Below are 26,193 nucleotides of genomic sequence, written 5' to 3' on the forward strand. Positions count from 1 at the left end.
TGTGCTATGCAGCGTCACGCCCCTACCCTGACTGTCAGGTCTGTGGGCGGTAACGAAGGGAGACTAGGCCCAGAAGCCGGGGACTCGAGTTAATAAGCGCGGCCGGCATATCAGTGCTGGCCGGCGCGGAAGTCCCCGGCGCACCACAAATCCCAGCGGCGCCTTAAATAAAAATGGCAGCGGCGGTTAGCGCAGTAGTCACCCAATACACTAACACACCCAGCAACGCTGTGGTGTGCGATGGCACTAGTGCGGACAGCGCCGCTGTCCCTGGCGCACTAACACACCCAGCAGTGCTGCCGTGTGTCTGCGCGGTCCCCACAGGGACACAGAGTACCTCCATGTAGCAGGGCCATGTCCCTGAAGATACTCCGCTCCATGTCCAGCAGATACCAGGGGCTGTGGATGGAGCACGGTCTCAGTGCCTGGAGACCGATAGAATCCCACTTCACCCAGAGCCCTGTAAAAAGGGATGGGGAAGGAAGCAGCATGTGGGCTCCAGCCGCCGTACCCGCAATGGGTACCTCAACCTTAACAAACACCTCCGACATGAAGTGGGGTGAGAAGGGAGCATGCTGGGGGCCCTAGTATGGGCCCTCTTTTCTTCCATCCGACATAGTCAGCAGCTGCTGCTGACTAAACAGTGGAGCTATGCGTGCATGTGTTGCCTCCTTCGCACAAAGCACAAAACTGGTGAGCCAGTGATCCCACTGGGGGTGTATAGCCAGAAGGGGAGGGGCCTTACACTTTTAAGTGTAATACTTTGTGTGGCCTCCGGAGGCAATAGCTATACACCCAATTGTCTGGGTCTCCCAATTAGGAGCGAAAAAGAAATGCAACTTTTACCGAAACTTTCCCCCCTATAAAGACGTCCATCAATCAGCTCCTGCTCTGTAACCTCCCGCCTGCAGGTCAGGTACCATTTTTAACATGACAATGACTGGAAAATAAAGGATCCGTAATTCCTGAGAACAAAGAAGAGTCTTAAAGGGGCACTTCAATGGAGATGTTCTTATCTGTGACATTGGAGAAGTCTCTGGTCCATGACCACCGCTATTATCAAGATTTCCAGTAGTAGAAATCTCTAAGCCGTGCGAAAGGGGTCGGACTCGTGAGGATGGTCACCCACAGTCTGTATACTCGTAAACACAGATGCTTCCGTCCTTTCGTCCGGCGAGTAAACATGACGATCTGTGACCCCATCGTACCAGACACCAGGGTGTACCCCAATCTGGAGGGAGCAGAGCAGAGCAATGGCTTCTAGATAAATCCCAGAGGGCGATACTTCCGCAAGTCAAGACGGCAGCTGCTCTTGGTTTCTTCACGTCACCTTCCAGGAATCTAAAGGGGAAACAAAGCGACTTATTACTGAGGATATAGAGGGGGGCCCCATTCATTTGGTGGCTGGGAGCTCCCCCTGGCTGCAGCTCCATCACTCTCAGGATTGGGGGGGTCAGAGGTCCGCACGCATATCCCAGCGACCACTTGATTTTTTTACCTACTACTGGCTCCATCTGGCAGTGTATAGGCCATAATCCGAGCGCTCGCTCCTCCTTGGGGATTGGTGGCGATGAGTTTGAATACGCAGCTCCCGTTGATCTCACAGGGTTTGCTGAGCACGCTGCCAATGACGAAAAACAACAACCCCTGGCGTGGAAACGGAGGACAGACGTACGTTAAATTTGCCAATTAAATGCCTTCTCACATCCTTACCTAAGTGCATGTCACAAATTTCCATCTCTGTAACTGGGGCATTCATAAGGGCCCCAGTTACACTGGAAAATGTCCCTCTCTGTAACTGGGGAATTCATAAGAGCCCCAGTTACACTGGAAAACAGCCTCGTGTATCACTGGCAGAGCTGATCTGGGTCTAGTAAGACCCAGCAGCTTTATTTTACCAGCAGAGACCTGGCGATCATGTTCAATACTGCTGATGCTTCTGTTCGCTGTATGGCGCTTAGTGAGCACTATGCAGACAGAAGTGGTAATAAATGGCCGGAGATTGGATCTGCTCCTGCTAGATTGCAGAAGCTTTAATCCCTACCAATGGAACGAGGTAAAAACCCAAGTGGCCTCAGGAAATGTGCTCGCTCATTACCAGGCAGATGCCGGCTGTAATAGACAGCCAGCATCTGCCTGTAACAGCAGTGACTGGAGCTAGCTCCAATTGCAGCTGTTTAACCATTTAAATGCTGCAGACAATCAATGACAGTGACATGACTGCTGGTGCGCTTGTATATCAGCTCTCATCGCTGCTATACCACTACGGGTATAAAAATATAAGGGGGGAAAAAAAAGGTTTAAAAAATGAAATTATAAAAATGTAAAGAAGGGAATTTTGTTACTTACCGTAAATTCCTTTTCTTCTAGCTCTTATTGGGAGACCCAGACGATTGGGGTATAGCTACTGCCCTCTGGAGGCCACACAAAGCACTACATTAAAAGTGCAAGGCCCCTCCCCCTCTGGCTATACCCCCCCCGTGGTATCACGGGTTCTCCAGTTTTAGTGCCAAAGCAAGAAGGAGGAAGCCAATAACTGGTTTAAACAAATTAACTCCGAATAACATCGGAGAACTGAAAAACCGTTCAACATGAACAACATGTGTACCCGCAAACAACAAAAAAACATCCCGAAGGACAACAGGGCGGGTGCTGGGTCTCCCAATAAGAGCTAGAAGAAAAGGAATTTACGGTAAGTAACAAAATTCCCTTCTTCTTCAGCGCTCTATTGGGAGACCCAGACGATTGGGACGTCCAAAAGCTGTCCCTGGGTGGGTAAAGAAATACCTCATGTTAGAGCTGCAAAACAGCCCTCCCCTACGGGGGTGTCACTGCCGCCTGCAGGACTCTTCTACCTAAGCTGGCATCCGCCGAAGCATAGGTATGCACCTGATAATGCTTGGTGAAAGTGTGCAGACTGGACCAGGTAGCTGCCTGGCACACCTGTTGAGCCGAAGCCTGGTGACGTAATGCCCAGGACGCACCCACGGCTCTGGTTGAGTGGGCTTTTAGCCCTGAAGGAACCGGAAGCCCCGCAGAACGGTAGGCCTCTAGAATTGGTTCTTTGATCCATCGAGCCAGGGTGGCTTTAGAAGCCTGCAACCCCTTGCGCGGACCAGCGACAAGGACAAAAAGTGCATCGGCACGGCGCATGGGCGCCGTGCGGGAAATGTAGATTCTGAGTGCTCTCACCAGATCTAGCAAACGTAAGTCCTTTTCATACCGGTGAACCGGATGAGGACAAAAAGAAGGCAAGGATATATCCTGATTAAGATGAAAAGAGGATACGACCTTAGGGAGAAACTCCGGAATAGGGCGCAGCACTACCTTGTCCTGGTGGAACACCAGGAAGGGAGCCTTGGATGACAGAGCTGCCAGCTCAGACACTCGCCGAAGCGATGTGATCGCAACAAGAAACGCCACTTTCTGTGACAGCCGAGAAAAGGAAACTTCCTTCAGAGGCTCGAAGGGCGGCTTCTGGAGAGTAACTAGTACCCTGTTCAGATCCCATGGATCTAACGGCCGCTTGTACGGGGGCACAATATGACAGACCCCCTGCAGGAACGTGCGCACCTTAGAAAGACGTGCTAGACGCTTCTGAAAAAACACGGATAGTGCCGAAACTTGCCCTTTAAGGGAGCTGAGCGACAAGCCCTTTTCTAACCCCGATTGCAGGAAGGAAAGAAACTTGGGCAATGCAAATGGCCAGGGAGACACTCCCTGAGCAGAGCACCAGGATAAGAAAATCTTCCACGTTCTGTGGTAGATCTTAGCCGAATTTGACTTTCTAGCTTGTCTCATTGTGGCAACGACTCCTTGAGATAATCCTGCAGATGCTAGGATCCAGGACTCAATGGCCACACAGTCAGGTTCAGGGCCGCAGAATTCTGATGGAAAAAACGGCCCTTGGGACAGTAAGTCTGGTCGGTCTGGCAGTGACCACGGTCGACCGATCGTGAGATGCCACAGATCCGGATACCACGACCTCCTCGGCCAGTCTGGAGCGACGAGTATGATGCGGCTGCACTCGGATCTGATCTTGCGTAGCACTCTGGGCAAGAGCGCCAGAGGCGGAAACACGTATGGGAGCTGAAACTGCGACCAATCTTGAACCAAGGCGTCTGCCGCCAGAGCTCTTTGATCGCGCGACCTCGCCATGAATGCCGGGACCTTGTTGTTGTGCCGGGATGCCATTAGGTCGACGTCCGGCACTCCCCAGCGGCGACAGATTTCCTGAAACACGTCCGGGTGAAGGGACCATTCCCCTGCGTCCATGCCCTGGCGACTGAGGAAGTCTGCTTCCCAGTTTTCTACGCCTGGAATGTGAACCGCGGATATGGTGGATGCTCTGTCCTCCACCCACATTAGAATGCGCCGGACTTCTTGGAAGGCTTGCCGACTGCGCGTCCCTCCTTGGTGGTTGATGTATGCCACCGCTGTGGAGTTGTCCGATTGGATTCGGATCTGCTTTCCTTCCAGCCACTGTTGGAAGGCCAGAAGAGCAAGATACACTGCCCTGATCTCCAGAACATTGATCTGAAGGGTGGACTCCTGCGGAGTCCACGTCCCCTGAGCCCTGTGGTGGAGAAATACTGCTCCCCACCCTGACAGACTCGCATCTGTCGTGACTACTGCCCAGGATGGGGGCAGGAAGGATCTTCCCTGAGACAATGAGGTGGGGAGGAGCCACCATTGTAGAGAGTCCTTGGCCGTCTGGGAAAGCGAGACTTTCCTGTCCAGGGACGTTGACTTCCCGTCCCATTGGCGGAGAATGTCCCATTGAAGTGGGCGCAGATGAAACTGCGCAAAGGGAACTGCTTCCATGGCTGCCACCATCTTCCCTAGGAAATGCATGAGGCGCCGCAAGGGATGCAGCTGGCCCTGCAGGAGAGATTGCACCCCTGTCTGTAGTGACCGCTGCTTGTTCAGCGGAAGCTTCACTATCGCTGCTAGAGTATGAAACTCCATGCCAAGATATGTTAGTGATTGAGTCGGTGATAGGATCGACTTTGGAAAGTTGATGATCCATCCGAAAGACTGTAGGGTCTGCAGCGTAGCATTCAGGCTGTGCTGACATGCCTCTTGAGAGGGAGCTTTGACCAATAAATCGTCTAGGTAAGGGATCACCGAGTGTCCCTGAGAGTGCAAGACTGCTACCACCGCCGCCATGACCTTGGTGAAGACCCGTGGGGCTGTCGCCAGACCAAATGGCAGAGCTACGAACTGAAAATGGTCGTCTCCTATCACAAAACGTAGAAAACGTTGATGTTCTGTAGCAATTGGCACGTGGAGATAAGCATCTTTGATGTCTATTGAGGCAAGGAAGTCTCCTCTGGACATTGAGGCAATGACAGAACGCAGGGTTTCCATCCGGAACTTCCTGGCGTGCACATGTTTGTTGAGCCGTTTTAGGTCCAGAACAGGACGGAACGAGCCGTCCTTTTTTGGAACCACAAAGAGATTGGAGTAAAACCCTTGCCCTTGTTCCTGAGGAGGGACTGGGATCACCACTCCTTCCGCTCTTAGGGAGTCCACCGCCTGCAGCAGAGCGTCTGCTCGGTCTGGATGTGGGGAGGTTCTGAAGAACCGAGCTGGAGGACGAGAATTGAACTCGATTCTGTACCCGCGAGACAAAATGTCCGTCACCCACCGGTCTTTGACCTGTGACATCCAAATGCCGGAAAAGCGGGAGAGCCTGCCCCCGACCGGCGATGCGGAGGGAGGGGGCTGGAAGTCATGAGGTAGCCGCTTTGGAAGCGGTACCTCCATTTGCTTTCTTGGGGCGCGTGTGAGCCCGCCACGAATCTGAGTTTCTTTGCGTCCTCTGAGTCCCTTTGGACGAGGTAAATGGTGTCTTGCCCGAACCTCGAAAGGACTGAAACCTCTGCTGCCACTTTTTCTGCTGAGGTTTGGTTGTTCTGGGTTGTGGTAAAGAGGAGTCTTTACCCTTGGACTGCTTAATGATATCAGCCAATGGCTCGCCAAACAGTCTATCTCTAGATAAAGGCAAACTGGTTAAACATTTTTTGGAACCAGCATCTGCTTTCCAGTCCTTTAACCACAAGGCTCTGCGCAAAACTACCGAATTGGCGGACGCCATTGAGGTGCGACTGGTAGATTCTAGGACCGCATTGATAGCGTAAGACGCAAACGCCGACATCTGCGTGGTAAGGTGCGCCACTTGCGGCACTGCTGGATGTATGATAGCATCCACTTTTGCTAAGCCAGCTGAAATAGCCTGGAGTGCCCATACGGCTGCGAATGCCGGAGCAAACGACGCGCCGATAGCTTCATAGACAGATTTTAACCAAAGGTCCATCTGTCTGTCATTGGCATCTTTAAGTGAAGCGCCATCCTCCACTGCAACTATGGACCTAGCTGCAAGTTTGGAAATCGGGGGGTCTACCTTTGGACACTGTGTCCAGCGCTTGACCACCTCAGGGGGGAAAGGGAAACGCGTATCTTTAGATCGTTTAGAGAAACGCCTTTCTGGGTGAGCGTCGTGCTTCTGGATTGATTCTCTGAAGTCAGCGTGATCCAACAAAGCACTCAATTTACGCTTGGGATAAAGGAAACGAAACTTCTCCTGCTCCGCAGCCGCCTCTTCTGCTGAAGGGGCTGGGGGAGAAATATCCAACAGCCTATTGATGGCTGAGATAAGGTCGTTTACCATGGCATCCCCATCAGGGGTATCCAGGTTGAGAGGGGTTCCAGGAATGGATTCCTGATCACTCTCATCAGACACATCACAGGGAGACTGATTGCGCTGAGACCCTGAGCAGTGTGATGACGTCGAGGGTCTTTCCCAGCGAGCTCGCTTAGGGTGGCTGGGGCTATCATCTGAGTCATAATCCTCGGCCTGTGAAGCCGGGGACCCCCCTGTGGGCTGGATTAATTCCAAATGAGGGGGACCTGAGGACAGAGGCCTCGCCGTGCCCAAAGACTGAGCCCCATGCATAGATTGCAAGGTTTCAAGGATTTTTGCCATAGACACAGACATATTATCAGCAAAAACTGCAAAGTCTGTCCCTGTCACCGGGGCAGAACTTACAAGCGTCTCAGCCTGGGTCACTACCTCTCCTGACTCCGGCTGGCGAAGCAGCACCGGGTCGGAGCATTGCACACAATGGGGGCCATCGGAGCCTGCTGGTAGATTAGCCCCACATGCAGCACACGCAGTATACACAGCCCTAGCCTTGGCAGCCTTGCGTTTTGAGGATGGCATGTTGTTGCTTCCTCTGGGAGATGCAGCCAGAAGCGACCTCACAGTGCAAGAAATACAATCTCTCTATATCCTGCACAGTACACCGATACACCGTGAGGCACTAGAGGGACCAGCACAGAAAAATCGCTTACCGCCCGCTTAAAAAGCGGGTGTGTGGTCACCAGATAGCCCCTAGTCCAGGTCTCCCAGAGCCTTGCGTCCTTCCTCCAGCCAGACATGCATGTAATGGCTGCCGGCGTCCTGAGAGAGAAGGGGGGCGGGCCCTGGGCGTTCCTGGCTAAGAGCGGGAAGCCTGCTTCCCTCTGTGCCTAGTGTGAGGGCTGGAGCATGTAAATCAGGCTCCAGCCCTCGTCGCTGCTAGCGAACAGCGTCTCTCCCCTACCCTGAATGACAGGGTGGGGGCGGGAACGAATCGGAGCTGCCGGCGTCCTAGGCCCAAAAAGCCGGGGACTCAATTTATAACCGCCGCCGCCGTAAAAGCGCGGACGGCGGATCCCCGGCGCACCACAAGTCACAGCAGCGCCGCCCGGTCCAGAGGGGGTCGGCGCTGCGTTCCCATACACAAAAAATCCCCCAGTAATCTGTAGGGACACTAACTCCAACGTTGCGGTCCCCGGCGCACTACAACACCCAGCCAGCCCGGAGTGTGTCTGTGCCTGCCGGGGACACAGAGTACCTGTATGATGCAGGGCCTGTCCCTGATCGTACTCCTGCTCCGTCTCCATCAGGTTCTAATGGGTCTGTGGATGGAGCCCGGCGTCAGAGCTGAGAGGCCGGCAGGATCCCACTTCCACAGAGCCCTACCAGGGGATGTGGAAGGAAAACAGCATGTCAGGCTCCAGCCCTGTACCAGCAATAGGTACCTCAACCTTACAACACCATCCAGGGGTGAGAAGGGAGCATGCTGGGGACACTATATGTGTCCTCTTTTCTTCCATCCGAAATAGTCAGCAGCTACTGCTGACTAAAATCTGTGGAGCTATGCATGGAATGTCTGACCTCCTTCGCACACAAAGCTAAAACTGGAGAACCCGTGATACCACGGGGGGGGGGGGGGGGGTATAGCCAGAGGGGGAGGGGCCTTGCACTTTTAATGTAGTGCTTTGTGTGGCCTCCAGAGGGCAGTAGCTATACCCCAATCGTCTGGGTCTCCCAATAGAGCGCTGAAGAAAAGTACCTTCTTTTTCCAGTTTAAAAAAAACCCCTTAATTTGCATGATCCTATCAATAAAAAGACCAATCCTTAAATCTAAACCGTACGTTAAACGTGAAAAGAAAAACGAAAATATTGAACAGTCAACTTTGTGGATTTTCAGTCATTGCACTTCCCCAAAACTGAGCCCCAGTTGCACTGGAAAATTTCCCTCTCTGTAACTGGGGCATTCATAAGAATCCCAGTTACACTGGGAAATGTCTCTCTCAGTAACTGGGGAATTTATAAGAGCCCCAGTTACACTGGAAAATTTCCCTCTCTAATTGCGGCATTCATAAGACCCCCCAGTTACGCTGGAAAATTTCCCTCTCTGTAACTGGGGCATTCATAAGAATCCCAGTTACACTGGGAAATGTCTCTCTCTGTAACTGGGGAATTTATAAGAGCCCCAGTTACACTGGAAAATGTTCCACTCTAATTGGGGCATTCATAAGACCCCCCAGTTACACTGGAAAATTTCCCTCTCTAATTGGGGCATTCATAAGACCCCCCAGTTACGCTGGAAAATTTCCCTCTCTGTAACTGGGGCAATCATAAAGGCCCCAGTTACACTGGAAAATGTCCCTCTCTAACTGGGGCATTCATAAGAGCCCCAGTTACACTGGAACTTTTCCCTCTCTGTAACTGGGGCATTAATAAGAGCCCCAGTTATACTGGAAATTTTCCCTCTCTAATTTGGGCATTCATAAGACCCCAGTTACACTGGGAAATTTGTCTCTTTGTAACTGGGGAATTCATAAGAGCCCCAGTTACACTGGAAAACAGCCTCTTGCTGTGCTGGGTCATCACTGCCAGAGCTGATGCTTCTGTTTGCTGTAGGGCGCTTAGTGAGCACTATGTAGCCAGAAAAGAAAAAGACAGAAGTGGTAATAAATGGCCGGAGATTGGATCTGCTCCTGGTAGATTGCAGAATCTTTAATCCCTAGCAGTGGCACGGGGTAAAAACCCAAGAGCTATCTGTGTAAATTGTCGGTGCTAGGACGCAATCAGGTTAAGAGACAATAAAGCAAGTAATAGAGTCAGGGTTCTCACCGAGTCAGAGGTGGCGCTTATACAAGCGATGTCCGAGCAGAGGTCTCCTATGTAATATGTGCCCAGGAGATGGCCGCTCACTGAATTCCTGCATCACACAAGGAGGACATTGTCACTATGATCACGCATTACACGGCATGTCTGGCCTAACCCCTTTAAGGATCTGAAATCTCAGTCCTGAATCCTAAAGTAGGACTACATTTGCTTAAAGGTATCTCCATTGACTCCCATGAGGCTGCAAATAATGAGCGTTTTACCTTCCTCCTTACACCCACATGCGCTGGTGCTCGTGTGAGTCCGCTGCACCATCCGCTATCTACGGCGGCGGAGGTGGTCACACATGAGCATTACTGAGCCCATAGAAAGGGATGGGACAGTGGTCACACATGAGCATTACTGAGCCCATAGAAAGGGATGGGAGAGTGGTCACACATGAGCATTACTGAGCCCATAGAAAGGGATGGGACAGTGGTCACACATGAGCAATACTGAGCCCATAGAGAGGGATGGGACAGTGGTCACACATGAGCAATACTGAGCCCATAGAAAGGGATGGGACAGTGGTCACACATGAGCATTACTGAGCCCATAGAAAGGGATGGGACAGTGGTCACACATGAGCAATACTGAGCCCATAGAAAGGGATGGGACAGTGGTCACACATGAGCATTACAGAGCCCATAGAAAGGGATGGGACAGTGGTCAGACATGAGCAATACTGAGCCCATAGAGAGGGATGGGACAGTGGTCACACATGAGCAATACTGAGCCCATAGAAAGGGATGGGACAGTGGTCACACATGAGCATTACTGAGCCCATAGAAAGGGATGGGACAGTGGTCACACATGAGCAATACTGAGCCCATAGAAAGGGATGGGACAGTGGTCACACATGAGCAATACTGAGCCCATAGAGAGGGATGGGACAGTGGTCACACATGAGCAATACTGAGCCCATAGAAAGGGATGGGACAGTGGTCACACATGAGCAATACTGAGCCCATAGAAAGGGATGGGACAGTGGTCACACATGAGAATTACAGAGCCCATAGAAAGGGATGGGACAGTGGTCAGACATGAGCATTACTGAGCCCATAGAGAGGGATGGGACAGTGGTCACACATGAGCAATACTGAGCCCATAGAAAGGGATGGGACAGTGGTCACACATGAGCATTACTGAGCCCATAGAGAGGGATGGGACAGTGGTCACACATGAGCAATACTGAGCCCATAGAGAGGGATGGGACAGTGGTCACACATGAGCAATACTGAGCCCATAGAAAGGGATGGGACAGTGGTCACACATGAGCATTACTGAGCCCATAGAAAGGGATGGGACAGTGGTCACACATGAGCAATACTGAGCCCATAGAAAGGGATGGGACAGTGGTCACACATGAGCAATACTGAGCCCATAGAGAGGGATGGGACAGTGGTCACACATGAGCAATACTGAGCCCATAGAAAGGGATGGGACAGTGGTCACACATGAGCAATACTGAGCCCATAGAAAGGGATGGGACAGTGGTCACACATGAGAATTACAGAGCCCATAGAAAGGGATGGGACAGTGGTCACACATGAGCATTACAGAGCCCATAGAAAGGGATGGGACAGTGGTCACACATGAGCATTACTGAGCCCATAGAAAGGGATGGGACAGTGGTCAGACATGAGCATTACTGAGCCCATAGAGAGGGATGGGACAGTGGTCACACATGAGCAATACTGAGCCCATAGAAAGGGATGGGACAGTGGTCACACATGAGCATTACTGAGCCCATAGAGAGGGATGGGACAGTGGTCACACATGAGCAATACTGAGCCCATAGAAAGGGATGGGACAGTGGTCACACATGAGCAATACTGAGCCCATAGAGAGGGATGGGACAGTGGTCACACATGAGCAATACTGAGCCCATAGAAAGGGATGGGACAGTGGTCACACATGAGCAATACTGAGCCCATAGAAAGGGATGGGACAGTAGTCACACATGAGCAATACTGAGCCCATAGAAAGGGATGGGACTGTGGTCACACATAAGCATTACAGAGCCCATAGAAAGGGATGGGACAGTGGTCACACATGAGCAATACTGAGCCCATAGAAAGGGATGGGACAGTGGTTACACATGAGCATTACTGAGCCCATAGAAAGGGATGGGACAGTGGTCACACATGAGCATTACAGAGCCCATAGAAAGGGATGGGACAGTGGTTACACATGAGCATTACTGAGCCCATAGAAAGGGATGGGACAGTGGTTACACATGAGCATTACTAAGCCCATAGAAAGGGATGGGACAGTGGTCACACATGAGCATTACAGAGCCCATAGAAAGGGATGGGACAGTGGTTACACATGAGCATTACAGAGCCCATAGAAAGGGATGGGACAGTGGTCACACATGAGCATTACTGAGCCCATAGAAAGGGATGGAACAGTGGTCACACATGAGCAATACTGAGCCTATAGAAAGGGATGGGACAGTGGTCACACATGAGCAATACTGAGCCCATAGAAAGGGATGGGAGAGTGGTCACACATGAGCATTACTGAGCCTATAGAAAGGGATGGGACAGTGGTCACACATGAGCATTACTGAGCCCATAGAAAGGGATGGGACAGTGGTCACACATGAGCAATACTGAGCCCATAGAAAGGGATGGGAGAGTGGTCACACATGAGCATTACTGAGCCTATAGAAAGGGATGGGACAGTGGTTACACATGAGCATTACTGAGCCCATAGAAAGGGATGGAACGGTGGTCACACATGAGCATTACTGAGCCTATAGAAAGGGATGGGACAGTGGTCACACATGAGCATTACTGAGCCCATAGAAAGGGATGGAACGGTGGTCACACATGAGCATTACTGAGCCCATAGAAAGGGATGGGACAGTGGTCACACATGAGCATTACTGAGCCTATAGAAAGGGATGGGACTGTGGTCACACATGAGCAATACTGAACCCATAGAAAGGGATGGGACTGTGGTCACACATGAGCATTACTGAGCCTATAGAAAGGGATGGGACAGTGGTCACACATGAGCATTACTGAGCCCATAGAAAGGGATGGGACAGTGGTCACACATGAGCAATACTGAGCCTATAGAAAGGGATGGGACAGTGGTCACACATGAGCAATACTGAGCCCATAGAAAGGGATGGGACAGTGGTCACACATGAGCAATACTGAGCCCATAGAAAGGGATGGGACAGTGGTCACACATGAGCATTACAGAGCCCATAGAAAGGGATGGGACAGTGGTTACACATGAGCATTACAGAGCCCATAGAAAGGGATGGGACAGTGGTCACACATGAGCATTACTGAGCCCATAGAAAGGGATGGAACAGTGGTCACACATGAGCAATACTGAGCCTATAGAAAGGGATGGGACAGTGGTCACACATGAGCAATACTGAGCCCATAGAAAGGGATGGGAGAGTGGTCACACATGAGCATTACTGAGCCTATAGAAAGGGATGGGACAGTGGTCACACATGAGCATTACTGAGCCCATAGAAAGGGATGGGACAGTGGTCACACATGAGCAATACTGAGCCCATAGAAAGGGATGGGAGAGTGGTCACACATGAGCATTACTGAGCCTATAGAAAGGGATGGGACAGTGGTTACACATGAGCATTACTGAGCCCATAGAAAGGGATGGAACGGTGGTCACACATGAGCATTACTGAGCCTATAGAAAGGGATGGGACAGTGGTTACACATGAGCATTACTGAGCCCATAGAAAGGGATGGAACGGTGGTCACACATGAGCATTACTGAGCCCATAGAAAGGGATGGGACAGTGGTCACACATGAGCATTACTGAGCCTATAGAAAGGGATGGGACTGTGGTCACACATGAGCAATACTGAACCCATAGAAAGGGATGGGACTGTGGTCACACATGAGCATTACTGAGCCTATAGAAAGGGATGGGACAGTGGTCACACATGAGCATTACTGAGCCCATAGAAAGGGATGGGACAGTGGTCACACATGAGCAATACTGAGCCTATAGAAAGGGATGGGACAGTGGTCACACATGAGCAATACTGAGCCCATAGAAAGGGATGGGACAGTGGTCACACATGAGCAATACTGAGCCCATAGAAAGGGATGGGACAGTGGTTACACATGAGCATTACAGAGCCCATAGAAAGGGATGGGACAGTGGTCACACATGAGCATTACAGAGCCCATAGAAAGGGATGGGACAGTGGTCACACATGAGCATTACTGAGCCCATAGAAAGGGATGGAACAGTGGTCACACATGAGCAATACTGAGCCTATAGAAAGGGATGGGACAGTGGTCACACATGAGCAATACTGAGCCCATAGAAAGGGATGGGAGAGTGGTCACACATGAGCATTACTGAGCCTATAGAAAGGGATGGGACAGTGGTTACACATGAGCAATACTGAGCCCATAGAAAGGGATGGGACAGTGGTCACACATGAGCCTTACTGAGCCTATAGAAAGGAATGGGACAGTGGTCACACATGAGCCTTACTGAGCCTATAGAAAGGGATGGGAGAGTGGTCACACATGAGCATTACTGAGCCTATAGAAAGGGATGGGACAGTGGTTACACATGAGCAATACTGAGCCCATAGAAAGGGATGGGACAGTGGTCACACATGAGCCTTACTGAGCCTATAGAAAGGAATGGGACAGTGGTCACACATGAGCCTTACTGAGCCTATAGAAAGGGATGGGACAGTGGTCACACATGAGCAATACTGAACCCATAGAAAGGGATGGGACAGTGGTCACACATGAGCAATACTGAACCCATAGAAAGGGATGGGACAGTGGTCACACATGAGCATTACTGAGCCCATAGAAAGGGATGGGACAGTGGTCACATATGAGCAATACTGAGCCCATAGAAAGGGATGGGACAGTGGTCACATATGAGCAATACTGAGCCTATAGAAAGGGATGGGACAGTGGTCACACATGAGCAATACTGAGCCCATAGAAAGGGATGGGACAGTGGTCACATATGAGCAATACTGAGCCCATAGAAAGGGATGGGACAGTGGTCACACATGAGCAATAATGAGCCCATAGAAAGGGATGGGACAGTGGTCACACATGAGCATTACTGAGCCTATAGAAAGGGATGGGACAGTGGTCACACATGAGCATTACTGAGCCCATAGAAAGGGATGGGACAGTGGTCACACATGAGCATTACTGAGCCCATAGAAAGGGATGGGACAGTGGTCACACATGAGCATTACTGAGTCTATAGAAAGGGATGGGACAGTGGTCACACATGAGCATTACTGAGCCTATAGAAAGGGATGGAAGAGTGGTCACACATGATCATTACTGAGCCCAAAGAGAGGGATGGGACAGTGGTCACACATGAGCAATACTGAGCCCATAGAGAGGGATGGAAGAGTGGTCACACATGATCATTACTGAGCCTATAGAAAGGGATGGGACAGTGGTCACACATGAGCATTACTGAGCCCATAGAAAGGGATGGGACAGTGGTCACACATGAGCATTACTGAGCCCATAGAAAGGGATGGGACAGTGGTCACACATGAGCATTACTCAGCCCATAGAAAGGGATGGGACAGTAGTCACACATGAGCATTACAGAGCCCATAGAAAGGGATGGGACAGTGGTCACACATGAGCATTACTGAGCCCATAGAAAGGGATGGGACAGTGGTTACACATGAGCATTACTGAGCCCATAGAGAGGGATGCGACAGTGGTCACACATGAGCAATACTGAGCCCATAGAAAGGGATGGAACAGTGGTCACACATGAGCATTACTCAGCCCATAGAAAGGGATGGGACAGTAGTCACACATGAGCATTACTGAGCCCATAGAGAGGGATGGGACAGTGGTCACACATGAGCATTACTGAGCCCATAGAGAGGGATGGGACAGTGGTCACACATGAGCATTACTGAGCTCATAGAAAGGGATGGGAGAGTGGTCACACATGCACACTACCCCTCAACTTACAAAGGATATAGAGGATGATGGGGTCATGGTAGTCTGATATCTACCCATTATTCTTTTATTATTTACCCTAAGGTAAGTGAAATACGTTTTTGATGACACCAAATTTCTGGATCACCAGGTGCCGGATTAGTGGAATTCTATTATATTATTCTCTACTGATCTCACCAGAGAACTAGGTTGTTGTCCACGGTAGATCCGACCAGAGCGTCCCTCTCGCCGTCCACTTCTGAGAAGGCTACTATGCTGTCTTTAGGGGCCACAAGAGTATGGGATCCAGCCACACTGCGAGACAGGAAAGTGTTAAACACGGTCCCCTAAATGCAAGCTTATCTGTAGACTTTTCTGCAACTACAGCATAGTGCAGACTGTTTGTTAAAGGGAACCTGTCGCCCAGGATTCCTAAATGATTCGGCCAAGAACCATAGGCAGGGATGAGTCGTTTGGATTCTCCCAGTGGTGACTTCAGGTGATTGACAGGTCTCTTTCCTGTCAATCAATGACACCCTGGTGGGGAGAAGGGCGCCGGACTAGCCTCAGATTTCACATTACATCTCTCAGAAATCATGGAGGGTTTCAGAGAAAGTTATACTGTATTTTCCGGTGTATAAGACGACCCCCAACTTTTCCAGTTAAAATATAGAGTTTGGGATACATCGTATATACTCGAGTGTAAGCCGACCCGAGTGATGTCCCCTGCTTTATGTGTTCTAACCTACAGGGTGATGTGTGGCCTAGTAACCCCTTCCTACCCATCCCTGTGTTGTAGTTATGTGTAGTGTGAATGTATAAAAATGTGTTTTAGAACTTATGTTGTCAAGGGAGGAATTTGGGTGAAGACTGCTAATGGAGTCTTCGTTTGGGATATTCAGAGACGGTGCCGTATTAGCTGTATACCAGTGCCGATATATCAATGTATCAGACAATGAATACATAAGATATGTTCTCTCTTTCAGCCAGCGTCATTCACTGAACTCGTGTATTCCAAGGCACCCAATTATACAATCTGCATTTCTAACCTTGAAGCTAGAACAAGGGAGGAAGGAACATTCAACTCCTTATTTTCTCCCAACATATCTTTGTTCGTTAAAACATTCTTTCTGTGTAAACATTACTGATAAGACTTTTGCTCATTATTTGAAAACTTCCATTATTTGTACATCTGTTCACTTATCCTTGGTAACCCCTTCATGACTATACAACTTTTATAGATCTGTGCAATTGCTACATAGACAGACAGATAATTATGCAACTACATCTACATTTTGATTATTTATATACACAGATATTCTTATTACGTTTAAACAAACATACTACAGCTCAGACCACCTCCACAATGTGTACCCTATGTAAATAAGCAGGGCTCTAGCCTCATGGGCGTCGCATCGCCCTGTGGGCGTGATACTATGGGTTTACTAGAGCAGCGTCCCGTCGCTCCTTGAGATTCTGCATGTGCGCACTTACCATTCCCACAGCCTTGTTTATCAGGCGCTTGCTTCTCGTCCTCAGACGCGTTCTGCACATGCTCAGAAGACTCTTGCGGTCCCGGTCATGTGCAGAGCACGTCTGAAGACGAGAAGCAAGCACCTGATAACAAGGCTGCAGGAATGGTAAGTGCGCATGCGTGGGGTCGCTCATGTAGACCCATGGTATCACGCCCACAGGGCGATGCGATGCCCGTGGGGCTAGAACCCCTGCTCATTTACATAGGGTACACGTTAAGTAAAAAAACCCCACATTTTTATACATTCACATAATTACAATACCGGGATGGGTAGGAAGGGGTTACTAGTAGTGTTGAGCGGACCCGGATCTGCAAAATCCGGATCCGCCCGGTTTGAGCGGCTGATCCGAGTCCGACCCGGACGTGGGATTCCGTGTGCACGATCCGGATCCGTGTGTTTTTTCTCTCCCCCTCTCTCATCCCGGATTTATCCGGACTTCTTTGTCAACCCGCCGGTGAGTCGCCGGACCCGGATTATTGACATTCCGCTCAACTCTAGTTACTAGGCCACATATCACACTGTTTGTAGGTTAGAACACATAAATGACATGACAGGTTCCCTTTAATAATGTCCCCTGCTGTAATGTCTCCATTGTTTAATAATGCCCTCCCGTTGGTTCCCTTAGGCTACTTTCACGCAGCCGTCACAATCCGACGCTTTGGGAAACGGCGCAATCCGTTACCGGATGTGCACTATTTCCCATAGACTTGTATTGACGACACATTGCGACGGATGGCCTTGCGTTGCATCCGCCGGGCGGAAAGAACGCAGCATGTAGCGTTTTTCTGCGCTTCCCAGAGCGTAAAAAAAAAAACGCAATGTGCTGGATTCCGTCGGCGTCCGAAGTTTTTATAATGGAAGCCTAAGGTGGCGGATTCCGTCATTTGACGGATTCTTGTGATGCATCCGTCTTTACACAATTGCGCATGCTCAGTTGAGTAAATCACTGAAAAAAAAGCTACAACGGATTCCGTTGTTTTGCAGGATCCGTCACATCCGTTGTGCCACTATATGCAACGCATCCGTTACATTCGTCACGCAACGCAACGCAACAGATGCCGCACAACGCAAGTGTGAAAGTAGCCTTATCATGCAGTTGTTTACACACAATAAAAGCTATTCTCACCTATCCTCCGTGCCCGCGCTGCCTCCAGCTGTTTCTTGCAGTCCGCAGGTACACTGTCCCCTCCGTGATAGCGTGAACGGCTGCTGCTGGATGTAGTCATGTGTTTACAGCAGTTGAATGCTTTGTGGGGTCGTAAAGCATTCAACTGTAGTAAAGCCATGAAGACCTCCTGCAGCGGCTGCTCTGTACACCGCACGTTATCATGGAGGAGTCTGTATGCCTGCGGACTGCAAGATGCAGCTGGAGGCAGCGCGGGCACGGAGGATAGGTGAGAATAGCTTTTATTGTTTGTACTGCAGTAAAGCCATGACGGGACCCGGCGGATAAGACGACCCCCGACTTTGGAGAAGATTTTCAGAGGTTAAAAAGTTGTCTTATACGCCGGAAAATACGGTACTTGGCTACAATTGTGTAGCGAGACTCAGATTCGTGCTCCTCTGCATTTTGGGCATCATGAATCAGGTGACAGGTTCCCTTTAATCCAAGTCCCAATGTTTCCGGATCTAAAAGCTTTTGATGTATTTACTTCCAGATGAAACAAATCACTCAAGGTCTCATGTTATGTCTTCACCTTCCATTTTCTGACAGCTGCCACAGCTCCACCACCTGACTGGCTCCTTCTCCGCTGGTGGTGACCACCCGGTGCCGGGACAGACCCTGGGCGGTCTTGGTGAGCCCATGTTTGACCAACTGTTTCTCCCAGGTAAGTAAATCTGGATCTGAAGCCAGCACCCTGTGCCAAATACAAGCACTTGTAAGAAAACATGACAAAAAACCCCACAGAATATAGGAACAGCGCTGTATTACATGGAGAAGTGGAACATGCCATGAACTAGGCGCCACTCTAGTACAAATTTACCACTTGTTTCTTATTTTACCACAATCCCTGCAAGTCAGCGTCCCATCAGAGCCCTAAGTAGTCATGCGAACCCCCCGATACCTGACCTCTGGACCCCAATGCACGTTTCGCCAGGAGATTATTCAAGCTTCATCAGGGTGGTGCCCCAAATGTCCATGCCTTTAGTAGCCCCAAGGCAAGTTAGTGATGTTTGGCAGCTGCGGGGGCACAAAAATCCTGCACTACTTCAGTATCCTAAAAGTGACGCATGCGCCAACAAGCACTGGCCACCTGGCAGGCAGTATGGCACAATTGTGGAAGCAGGACGCGCCACTCTTGCAACCGCGCGTGCACCCCAGCACTAAGGAAAGCCGCGCCGTCAGTGCAAAGGAAATGCTGACGTGACCATGTTGAGCATATGTATGTACACAGCCAGGGGCAGTTCAGCTGCTATCATATGGGCCAAGAAAGTAGTGCAGCTGTCTGGTAGCCAAAAAGGGGTCAAACACCCCATGGATGACCTATCCGCAAGATCACTGCCTGCAAGGATGGAAATACATGAGTCCGAATACATGAATCGAATATTTGTCTATAGAAAACATAAATAGAGGTATTACATTCCCCATATTTCTTAAAGTGATAATTCACAAATATACAGCTCCAGGTTTTTGTGGGCCCCAAGCGGAAGAGTCTCAGTGGGCCCCATCCACACACAGACACGCATATACACAGATACATACACATACAGGCATATATACACATACATATTTGAAGACAAACTCACAAAAATACTTATAAACAGACAAATCTATACAGTCATATACAGTGACATACATAGATACACATCATACATGCATACAGACACATTCCCGCTTGTCTCCATCCAGCTCCTCCTGGGCATGTGGCTGTGCTGCATGATGGTCATCACTAACAGACATGGCCGTGTACAGTGCACACTGACACTGCTGTATATACATCACAGGTGGGGCTGGGGGCTACAATATATACATCACAGGAGGGGCAGGGGGCATAGACATTACTGGAGGGCATAGATGTTACTGCAGCAGCAAACAGCACTGGGGGTATACACATTACTGGGGTGGGTTGCATAGTGCTCTGGGGGGCTGCACATACGGCTCTGGGTGGGCCGCACAGATGGCTATGGGGGGGCCACACTCACAGCTCTGCTCCATACATACACACTCACACAGCTCTGCTACACACACACCCTGATAGCACTGTTGCACACATCTCTGCTGCATATGTACAGACACAAACACACACACAGCTCTGCTGCACATATATATATATATATATATATACACACACACACACAGCTCTGCTGCACACATACACAACTCTGCTCTCTGCTGTCCAAAGACTATATATACACACACCTTTGCTGCACACACATCTCTGTTGCACTGCCCTAACAGCACATATTCACAAAGCTCTGCTGTCCAAAGTAAATACACACTCTGCTGCCTAAACAGTATATATACACACTGCTCTACTGCACACAAACACACAGCTCTGCTGCAGGCACACAAAGCTCTGCTGCACACAAAGCTCTGCTGCACACACTCGGCTGTGCTGCGCCCAGACACGCACTCGACCTCTGCTGCGCCCAGACATGCACTCGGCTCTGCTTCACTCAGACACGCACTCGACCTCTGCTCCACTCAGACACGCACTCGACCTCTGCTGCACCCAGACACGCACTCGGCTCTGCTCCGCCCAGACACCCACTCGGCTCTCCTGCGCCCAGACACGCACTCGAACTCTGCTGCGCCCAGACACGCACTCGAACTCTGCTGCGCCCAGACACGCACTCGAACTCTGCTGCGCCCAGACACGCACTCGAACTCTGCTGCGCCCAGACACGCACTCGAACTCTGCTGCGCCCAGACACGCACTCGAACTCTGCTGCGCCCAGACACGCACTCGAACTCTGCTGCGCCCAGACACGCACTCGAACACTGCTGCGCCCAGACACGCACTCGAACTCTGCTGCGCCCAGACACGCACTCGAACTCTGCTGCGCCCAGACACGCACTCGAACTCTGCTGCGCCCAGACACGCACTCGAACTCTGCTGCGCCCAGACACGCACTCGAACTCTGCTGCGCCCAGACACGCACTCGAACTCTGCTGCGCCCAGACACGCACTCGAACTCTGCTGCGCCCAGACACGCACTCGAACTCTGCTGCGCCCAGACACGCACTCGAACTCTGCTGCGCCCAGACACGCACTCGAACTCTGCTGCGCCCAGACACGCACTCGAACTCTGCTGCGCCCAGACACGCACTCTGCTCCACCCAGATACGCACTCTGCTCCACCCAGATACGCACTCTGCTCCACCCAGATACGCACTCTGCTCCACCCAGATACGCACTCTGCTCCACCCAGATACGCACTCTGCTCCACCCAGATACGCACTCTGCTCCACCCAGACACACACTCGGCTCTCCTGCACCCAGACACACACTCGGCTCTCCTGCACCCAGACACACACTCGGCTCTGCTCCACCCAGACACACACTCGGCTCTCCTGCACCCAGACACACACTCGGCTCTGCTCCACCCAGACACACACTCGGCTCTGCTCCACCCAGACACACACTCGGCTCTGCTCCACCCAGACACACACTCGGCTCTCCTGCACCCAGACACACACTCGGCTCTCCTGCACCCAGACACACACTCTGCTCTCCTGCACCCAGACACACACTCGGCTCTCCTGTACCCAGACACACACTCGGCTCTGCTCCACCCAGACACACACTCGGCTCTGCTCCACCCAGACACACACTCGGCTCTGCTCCACCCAGACACACACTCGGCTCTGCTCCACCCAGACACACACTCGGCTCTGCTCCACCCAGACACACACTCGGCTCTGCTCCACCCAGACACACACTCGGCTCTGCTCCACCCAGACACACACTCAGATCTGCTCCACCCAGACACACACTCGGCTCTGCTCCACCCAGACACACACTCGGCTCTGCTCCACCCAGACACACACTCGGCTCTGCTCCACCCAGACACACACTCGGCTCTGCTCCACCCAGACACACACTCGGCTCTGCTCCACCCAGACACACACTCGGCTCTGCTGCACCCAGACACACACTCGGCTCTGCTGCACCCAGACACACACTCGGCTCTGCTGCACCCAGACACACACTCGGCTCTGCTGCACCCAGACACACACTCGGCTCTGCTGCACCCAGACACACACTCGGCTCTGCTCCACCCAGACACACACACTGTTGTAGCTATCTCCTTACAATGCAGGGGGTTGTAACTTATGATGGGACATCTGAGAAATGTGCACACGCGGCTCTGGGGGGCCGGAACACACAGCCACACAGCTCTGGGGGCCAGGACATACCTCTCGGAGGGGGGGGGGGACCCATACAACTCACTGGGGTCCATAAAGTGGAGGGTGGGGACTCAGGGCACATACATATCGGGTGGGGCGGAGGGGTGTAGAACATAACGCTCAAAATTACTGGTGGAGAGGAGGTGCACACAGCGCCGGTGGGCAGTGCTGTGCTGGGGGTCGCTGGCTTGCACTGCGCCTCCTTCATCTGTGCTGTGGGACTGGAGCAGGACGTTGCGCCGTAGCTCCGCCCACACATGAAGTTCACACCAGGATGATGCATCACCTTAAAGGGACGGCAGCCTCAGTTTCCTGCCGAGGACTGCGGTCCCCGGCACTCGAGAGTGGGCCCCCCGGCTGTCCAGGGCCCCGGCATTTGCCCAGGTTTGCCGGGTGGTGGTGTTGGCCCTGGAAATATACATTGCAACCTCTTAAAGGGAAGTGGGTCAATGCAGTCCTTGAAATGACAAGGTGGTAGCCGGTCTTCAAATGTCATCCGAATGATCAGCTGATCGAAAATGGCCAAAAGAGTACACATAGCTATACAAATACGTTCCTCAGTTGCTTACCAGATCTCCGTAATTTCCACATTTCCCACCGCCACGCACACGAGGTTCCTCTCCTGGAACATCGGAAGAATTTGGATGACTGAAATCTACAATCAGAATAGAGAATATGAGTAATAGAAAACGTGCAGACAAGGGCTCCTGGGCAGACGGCGGCTGTCACCCTCTCACCTCCGGAAAATCCCACGTGTGAACGCACTTCCATGTGCAAACCTCTTGGGGTCTCCAAAGGCGGACAGAATATTCACTCGCTGATACAACGCAGAGATCTGTACAGCCAGAGAAATCCCACCAGACTGAGCACAGGTCTACGGGAAGACCTCCTCCGCACGCGTCCTGCAAACAGAAGACGTCCATCATCTACCACTTATCTATACTTACCGTATTTTTCAGATTATAAGACGCACTTTTCCTCCCAAAAATTTGTGAAGAAAGTGAGTGGTGCATCTTATAACCTGAATGTAGTTTACCAGGGGTGGTGGAGAGCGGTCGCAGGAGGCCAGGCGAATGCTGGGGTGGCTGTGTGGGGTCTGCAGTAGCTGGTGCTATGGCGGCTGTGCGGGGTTTGAAGCGGCTGGTGCTGGAGCTATGGCGGCTGTGCGGGGTCTGCGGCGGCTGGTGCTATGGCTGCGTGAGGTCTGCGGTGGCTGGTGCACCTGTGCAGGGTCTCTGGTGGCTGGGGCGGCTGGCGCTGCGGGGCAGGCGGTGAGGACTTCAAATAATAGCGCCTGGAGTCGGCGTGTGCGCAGATGGTGCTCTCGGCTCAAGATCTCATCTGCGTATGCACCGCCTCCATCCCAATGATCTCCCAGCAGCGGACTTAAGGAAAATGGTGCCCGGAGGTGGTGCTTAGGCAGATGAGATTTTGGCTTGCCGTTGAGCCAAGATCTCAATCTGCGCATGCGCTAACTCCAGGCGCTGTTTCTTTGAAGCCCTCACAGCCTGCAGCTGTCACCGCAGCCCGAGCCCCAGCACAGCTGCCCCAGCCCCAGCACAGCTGCCCCAGCCCCAGCTGCCCCAGCCCCAGCACAGCTGCCCCAGCCCCAGCACAGCTGCCCCAGCCCCAGCACAGCTGCCCAAGCACCAGCACAGCTGCCCAAGCACCAGCACAGCTGCCCAAGCACCAGCACAGCTGCCCAAGCACCAGCACAGCTGCCCCAGCCCCAGCACAGCTGCCCCAGCCACAGCACAGCTGCCCCAGCCCCAGCACAGCTGCCCCAGCCCCAGCACAGCTGCCCCAGCCCCAGCACAGCTACCCAAGCACCAGCACAGCTGCCCAGGCACCAGCACAGCTGCCCCAGCCCCAGCACAGCTGCCCCAGCACCAGCACAGCTGCCCCAGCACCAGCACAGCTGCCCCTGCACCAGCACAGCTGCCCCTGCACCAGCACAGCCGACAGTTTCTGGGACAGCATCTAGGACACCCCGTGACCCCGCTCCACCACTGCTCCGGCCCCCTCCAGTAAAACACCACCAGATTATAAGACGGACTCAATTTGTTTTTCACCTTTTTTGGTTCTGAATTTGGGGTGCGTCTTATAATCCGTGGCATCTTATAAACAAAAAAAATATAGTATCTATGTCACAAAAAAGATAAAATAAGACAAATATGCTCAAAATGGGACCTTAATTTCAGAGACGAGGCACAGGCGATCTCCTCCCGTCGTTCCCTCCTCCGTACATTGATCCGATCTGTTTGCACTTTCCTAGAAAGAATAACTTGACTTATTAGAGCCGTAGTGAACTCGATACCAATCGATGGGTCGTCAGCAGAACCTACCTCATCTTCAGGGTGACAGCCCCGAGCGTCGTCCCCCGATGTAGGGAATGATAAATTACAGAAGCGATGGGAATCTGCGCCATCCTGTGCCACCGAATCATCCCCATTACTCAATGGCGAGCTCTGCTCCGGAGGAGTAAACGCCGTTGTTCTTGGGGACGACATCTCCTCAGAAGGAGCAGGAGATGAAAAAGCAGCGGGCGTAAAACCCAACATGGGTAGGCCGGGGGTGCACCCCAAGAATATGGACTCCGAGTGAGTATCTGCTGGGCCAGAACACATGGAGGTCGACAGGACGACGTCACGAGTCTCTCTGCCAGGACCATGGACGTTCAGTGGTGGCTCGGTCTCGGAGCAGAAGTTCTTATCTTCGGTAGGCTCCATATTTACGCTCGAGAAGACAACACCTTGCCCAAAAGTAGCAGCTTCGGGATCTAAGGATCCAAAATGTGCTTGTAAGACGGGATCGGATACCTGAGTGTTAGAACAAGTGGGTGCCCAAAGTGCAGATTGTGGGGGCAGATCACAGGGGACCTGCGTGACGGGAGAACCGGGTGTGAAGGCCTCACCGGTCTCTTTTGAGAGATGAAAAACCTCTGGTGTCTCCCTAGAAAAAAAAGTCTGTGATACCGGCCCGACATCTTGAGATGCTGGTACATTGTCACGCAAAGTGGCTTGTCTGCTGTGAAGAAATGAATGGTTTAATTTGTTGGGTGTTGCCACTTTTGGAGATTCAGAAGTGCAGATCCTTGGTGGTCCATGTAGCAGTGCCGAGCTGGCGCAGGCTGGCGTCACAGAGCTGGCGCAGGCTGGCGTCACAGAGCTGGCGCAGGCTGGCGTCACAGAGCTGGCGCAGGCTGGCGTCACACAGCTGGCGCAGGCTGGCGTCACACAGCTGGCGCAGGCTGGCGTCACAGAGCTGGCGATGTTATCGGCCCATTGCTTCTGTTTCGTTAGCTCGGGGACAAACGGATCCACAAAACTAAAGGATTTCAGCTTTTTGAGTTTAAGGAGCCCAAAGTCTTCATCTGGCAAATGGAAATCTGTGATGTTGGAATGGCCCAAAATATGGAGCAGACCGAGCCTCCCGCCAAAAAGAGGAGAGGGGGAACCTTCAGGGGAAAAGGGGGAGAAAGGTCATTATCAAAAGACAGGGGGCACAAATAAAATTATCAGCACCGACCTAGGTCACCCCAGGTCATGTAGGTCATTATATAGTTACAGATTCTGAGTTATAATGTAGTCTGTATTATACTCCAGAGCTGCACTCACTATTCTGCTGCAGTCACTGTGTACATACATTACATTACTGATCCTGAGTAACCTCCTGTATTATACTCCAGAGCTGCACTCACTATTCTGCTGGTGGAGTCACTGTGTACATACATTACATTACTGATCCTGTACTGATCCTGAGTTACCTCCTGTATTATACCCCAGAGCTGCACTCACTATTCTGCTGGTGCAATCACGGTGTACATACATTACTTATCCTGTACTGAT

General features: G+C 51.6%; 1 protein-coding gene across 3 annotated transcripts in view; it reads right to left on the reverse strand.

The window, feature by feature from the left end:
* Nucleotides 1-825: 825 nt before the first annotated feature.
* Nucleotides 826-26,193, reverse strand: part of PALB2 (partner and localizer of BRCA2) — a 39,457-nt gene continuing 14,089 nt past the window's right edge. For 2 of the 3 annotated variants that reach the window (XM_075318140.1, XM_075318141.1), the window contains exons 6-14: nucleotides 24,691-25,802; nucleotides 24,536-24,616; nucleotides 23,083-23,247; nucleotides 22,915-23,000; nucleotides 18,690-18,851; nucleotides 15,656-15,772; nucleotides 9,470-9,557; nucleotides 1,499-1,647; nucleotides 826-1,341 (exon numbers count right to left, since the gene is read on the reverse strand). In XM_075318140.1, the coding sequence (XP_075174255.1) occupies nucleotides 1,122-1,341; nucleotides 1,499-1,647; nucleotides 9,470-9,557; nucleotides 15,656-15,772; nucleotides 18,690-18,851; nucleotides 22,915-23,000; nucleotides 23,083-23,247; nucleotides 24,536-24,616; nucleotides 24,691-25,802 (2,180 nt within the window). In that variant the 3' untranslated portion in view covers nucleotides 826-1,121. The remainder of the gene's footprint in view (nucleotides 1,342-1,498; nucleotides 1,648-9,469; nucleotides 9,558-15,655; nucleotides 15,773-18,689; nucleotides 18,852-22,914; nucleotides 23,001-23,082; nucleotides 23,248-24,535; nucleotides 24,617-24,690; nucleotides 25,803-26,193) is intronic. The other variant, XM_075318143.1, reaches the window with a different exon arrangement.

Source organism: Anomaloglossus baeobatrachus, chromosome 7 (genome assembly GCF_048569485.1).
Source record: "Anomaloglossus baeobatrachus isolate aAnoBae1 chromosome 7, aAnoBae1.hap1, whole genome shotgun sequence".
Classification (NCBI taxonomy): Eukaryota; Metazoa; Chordata; class Amphibia; order Anura; family Aromobatidae; genus Anomaloglossus; species Anomaloglossus baeobatrachus.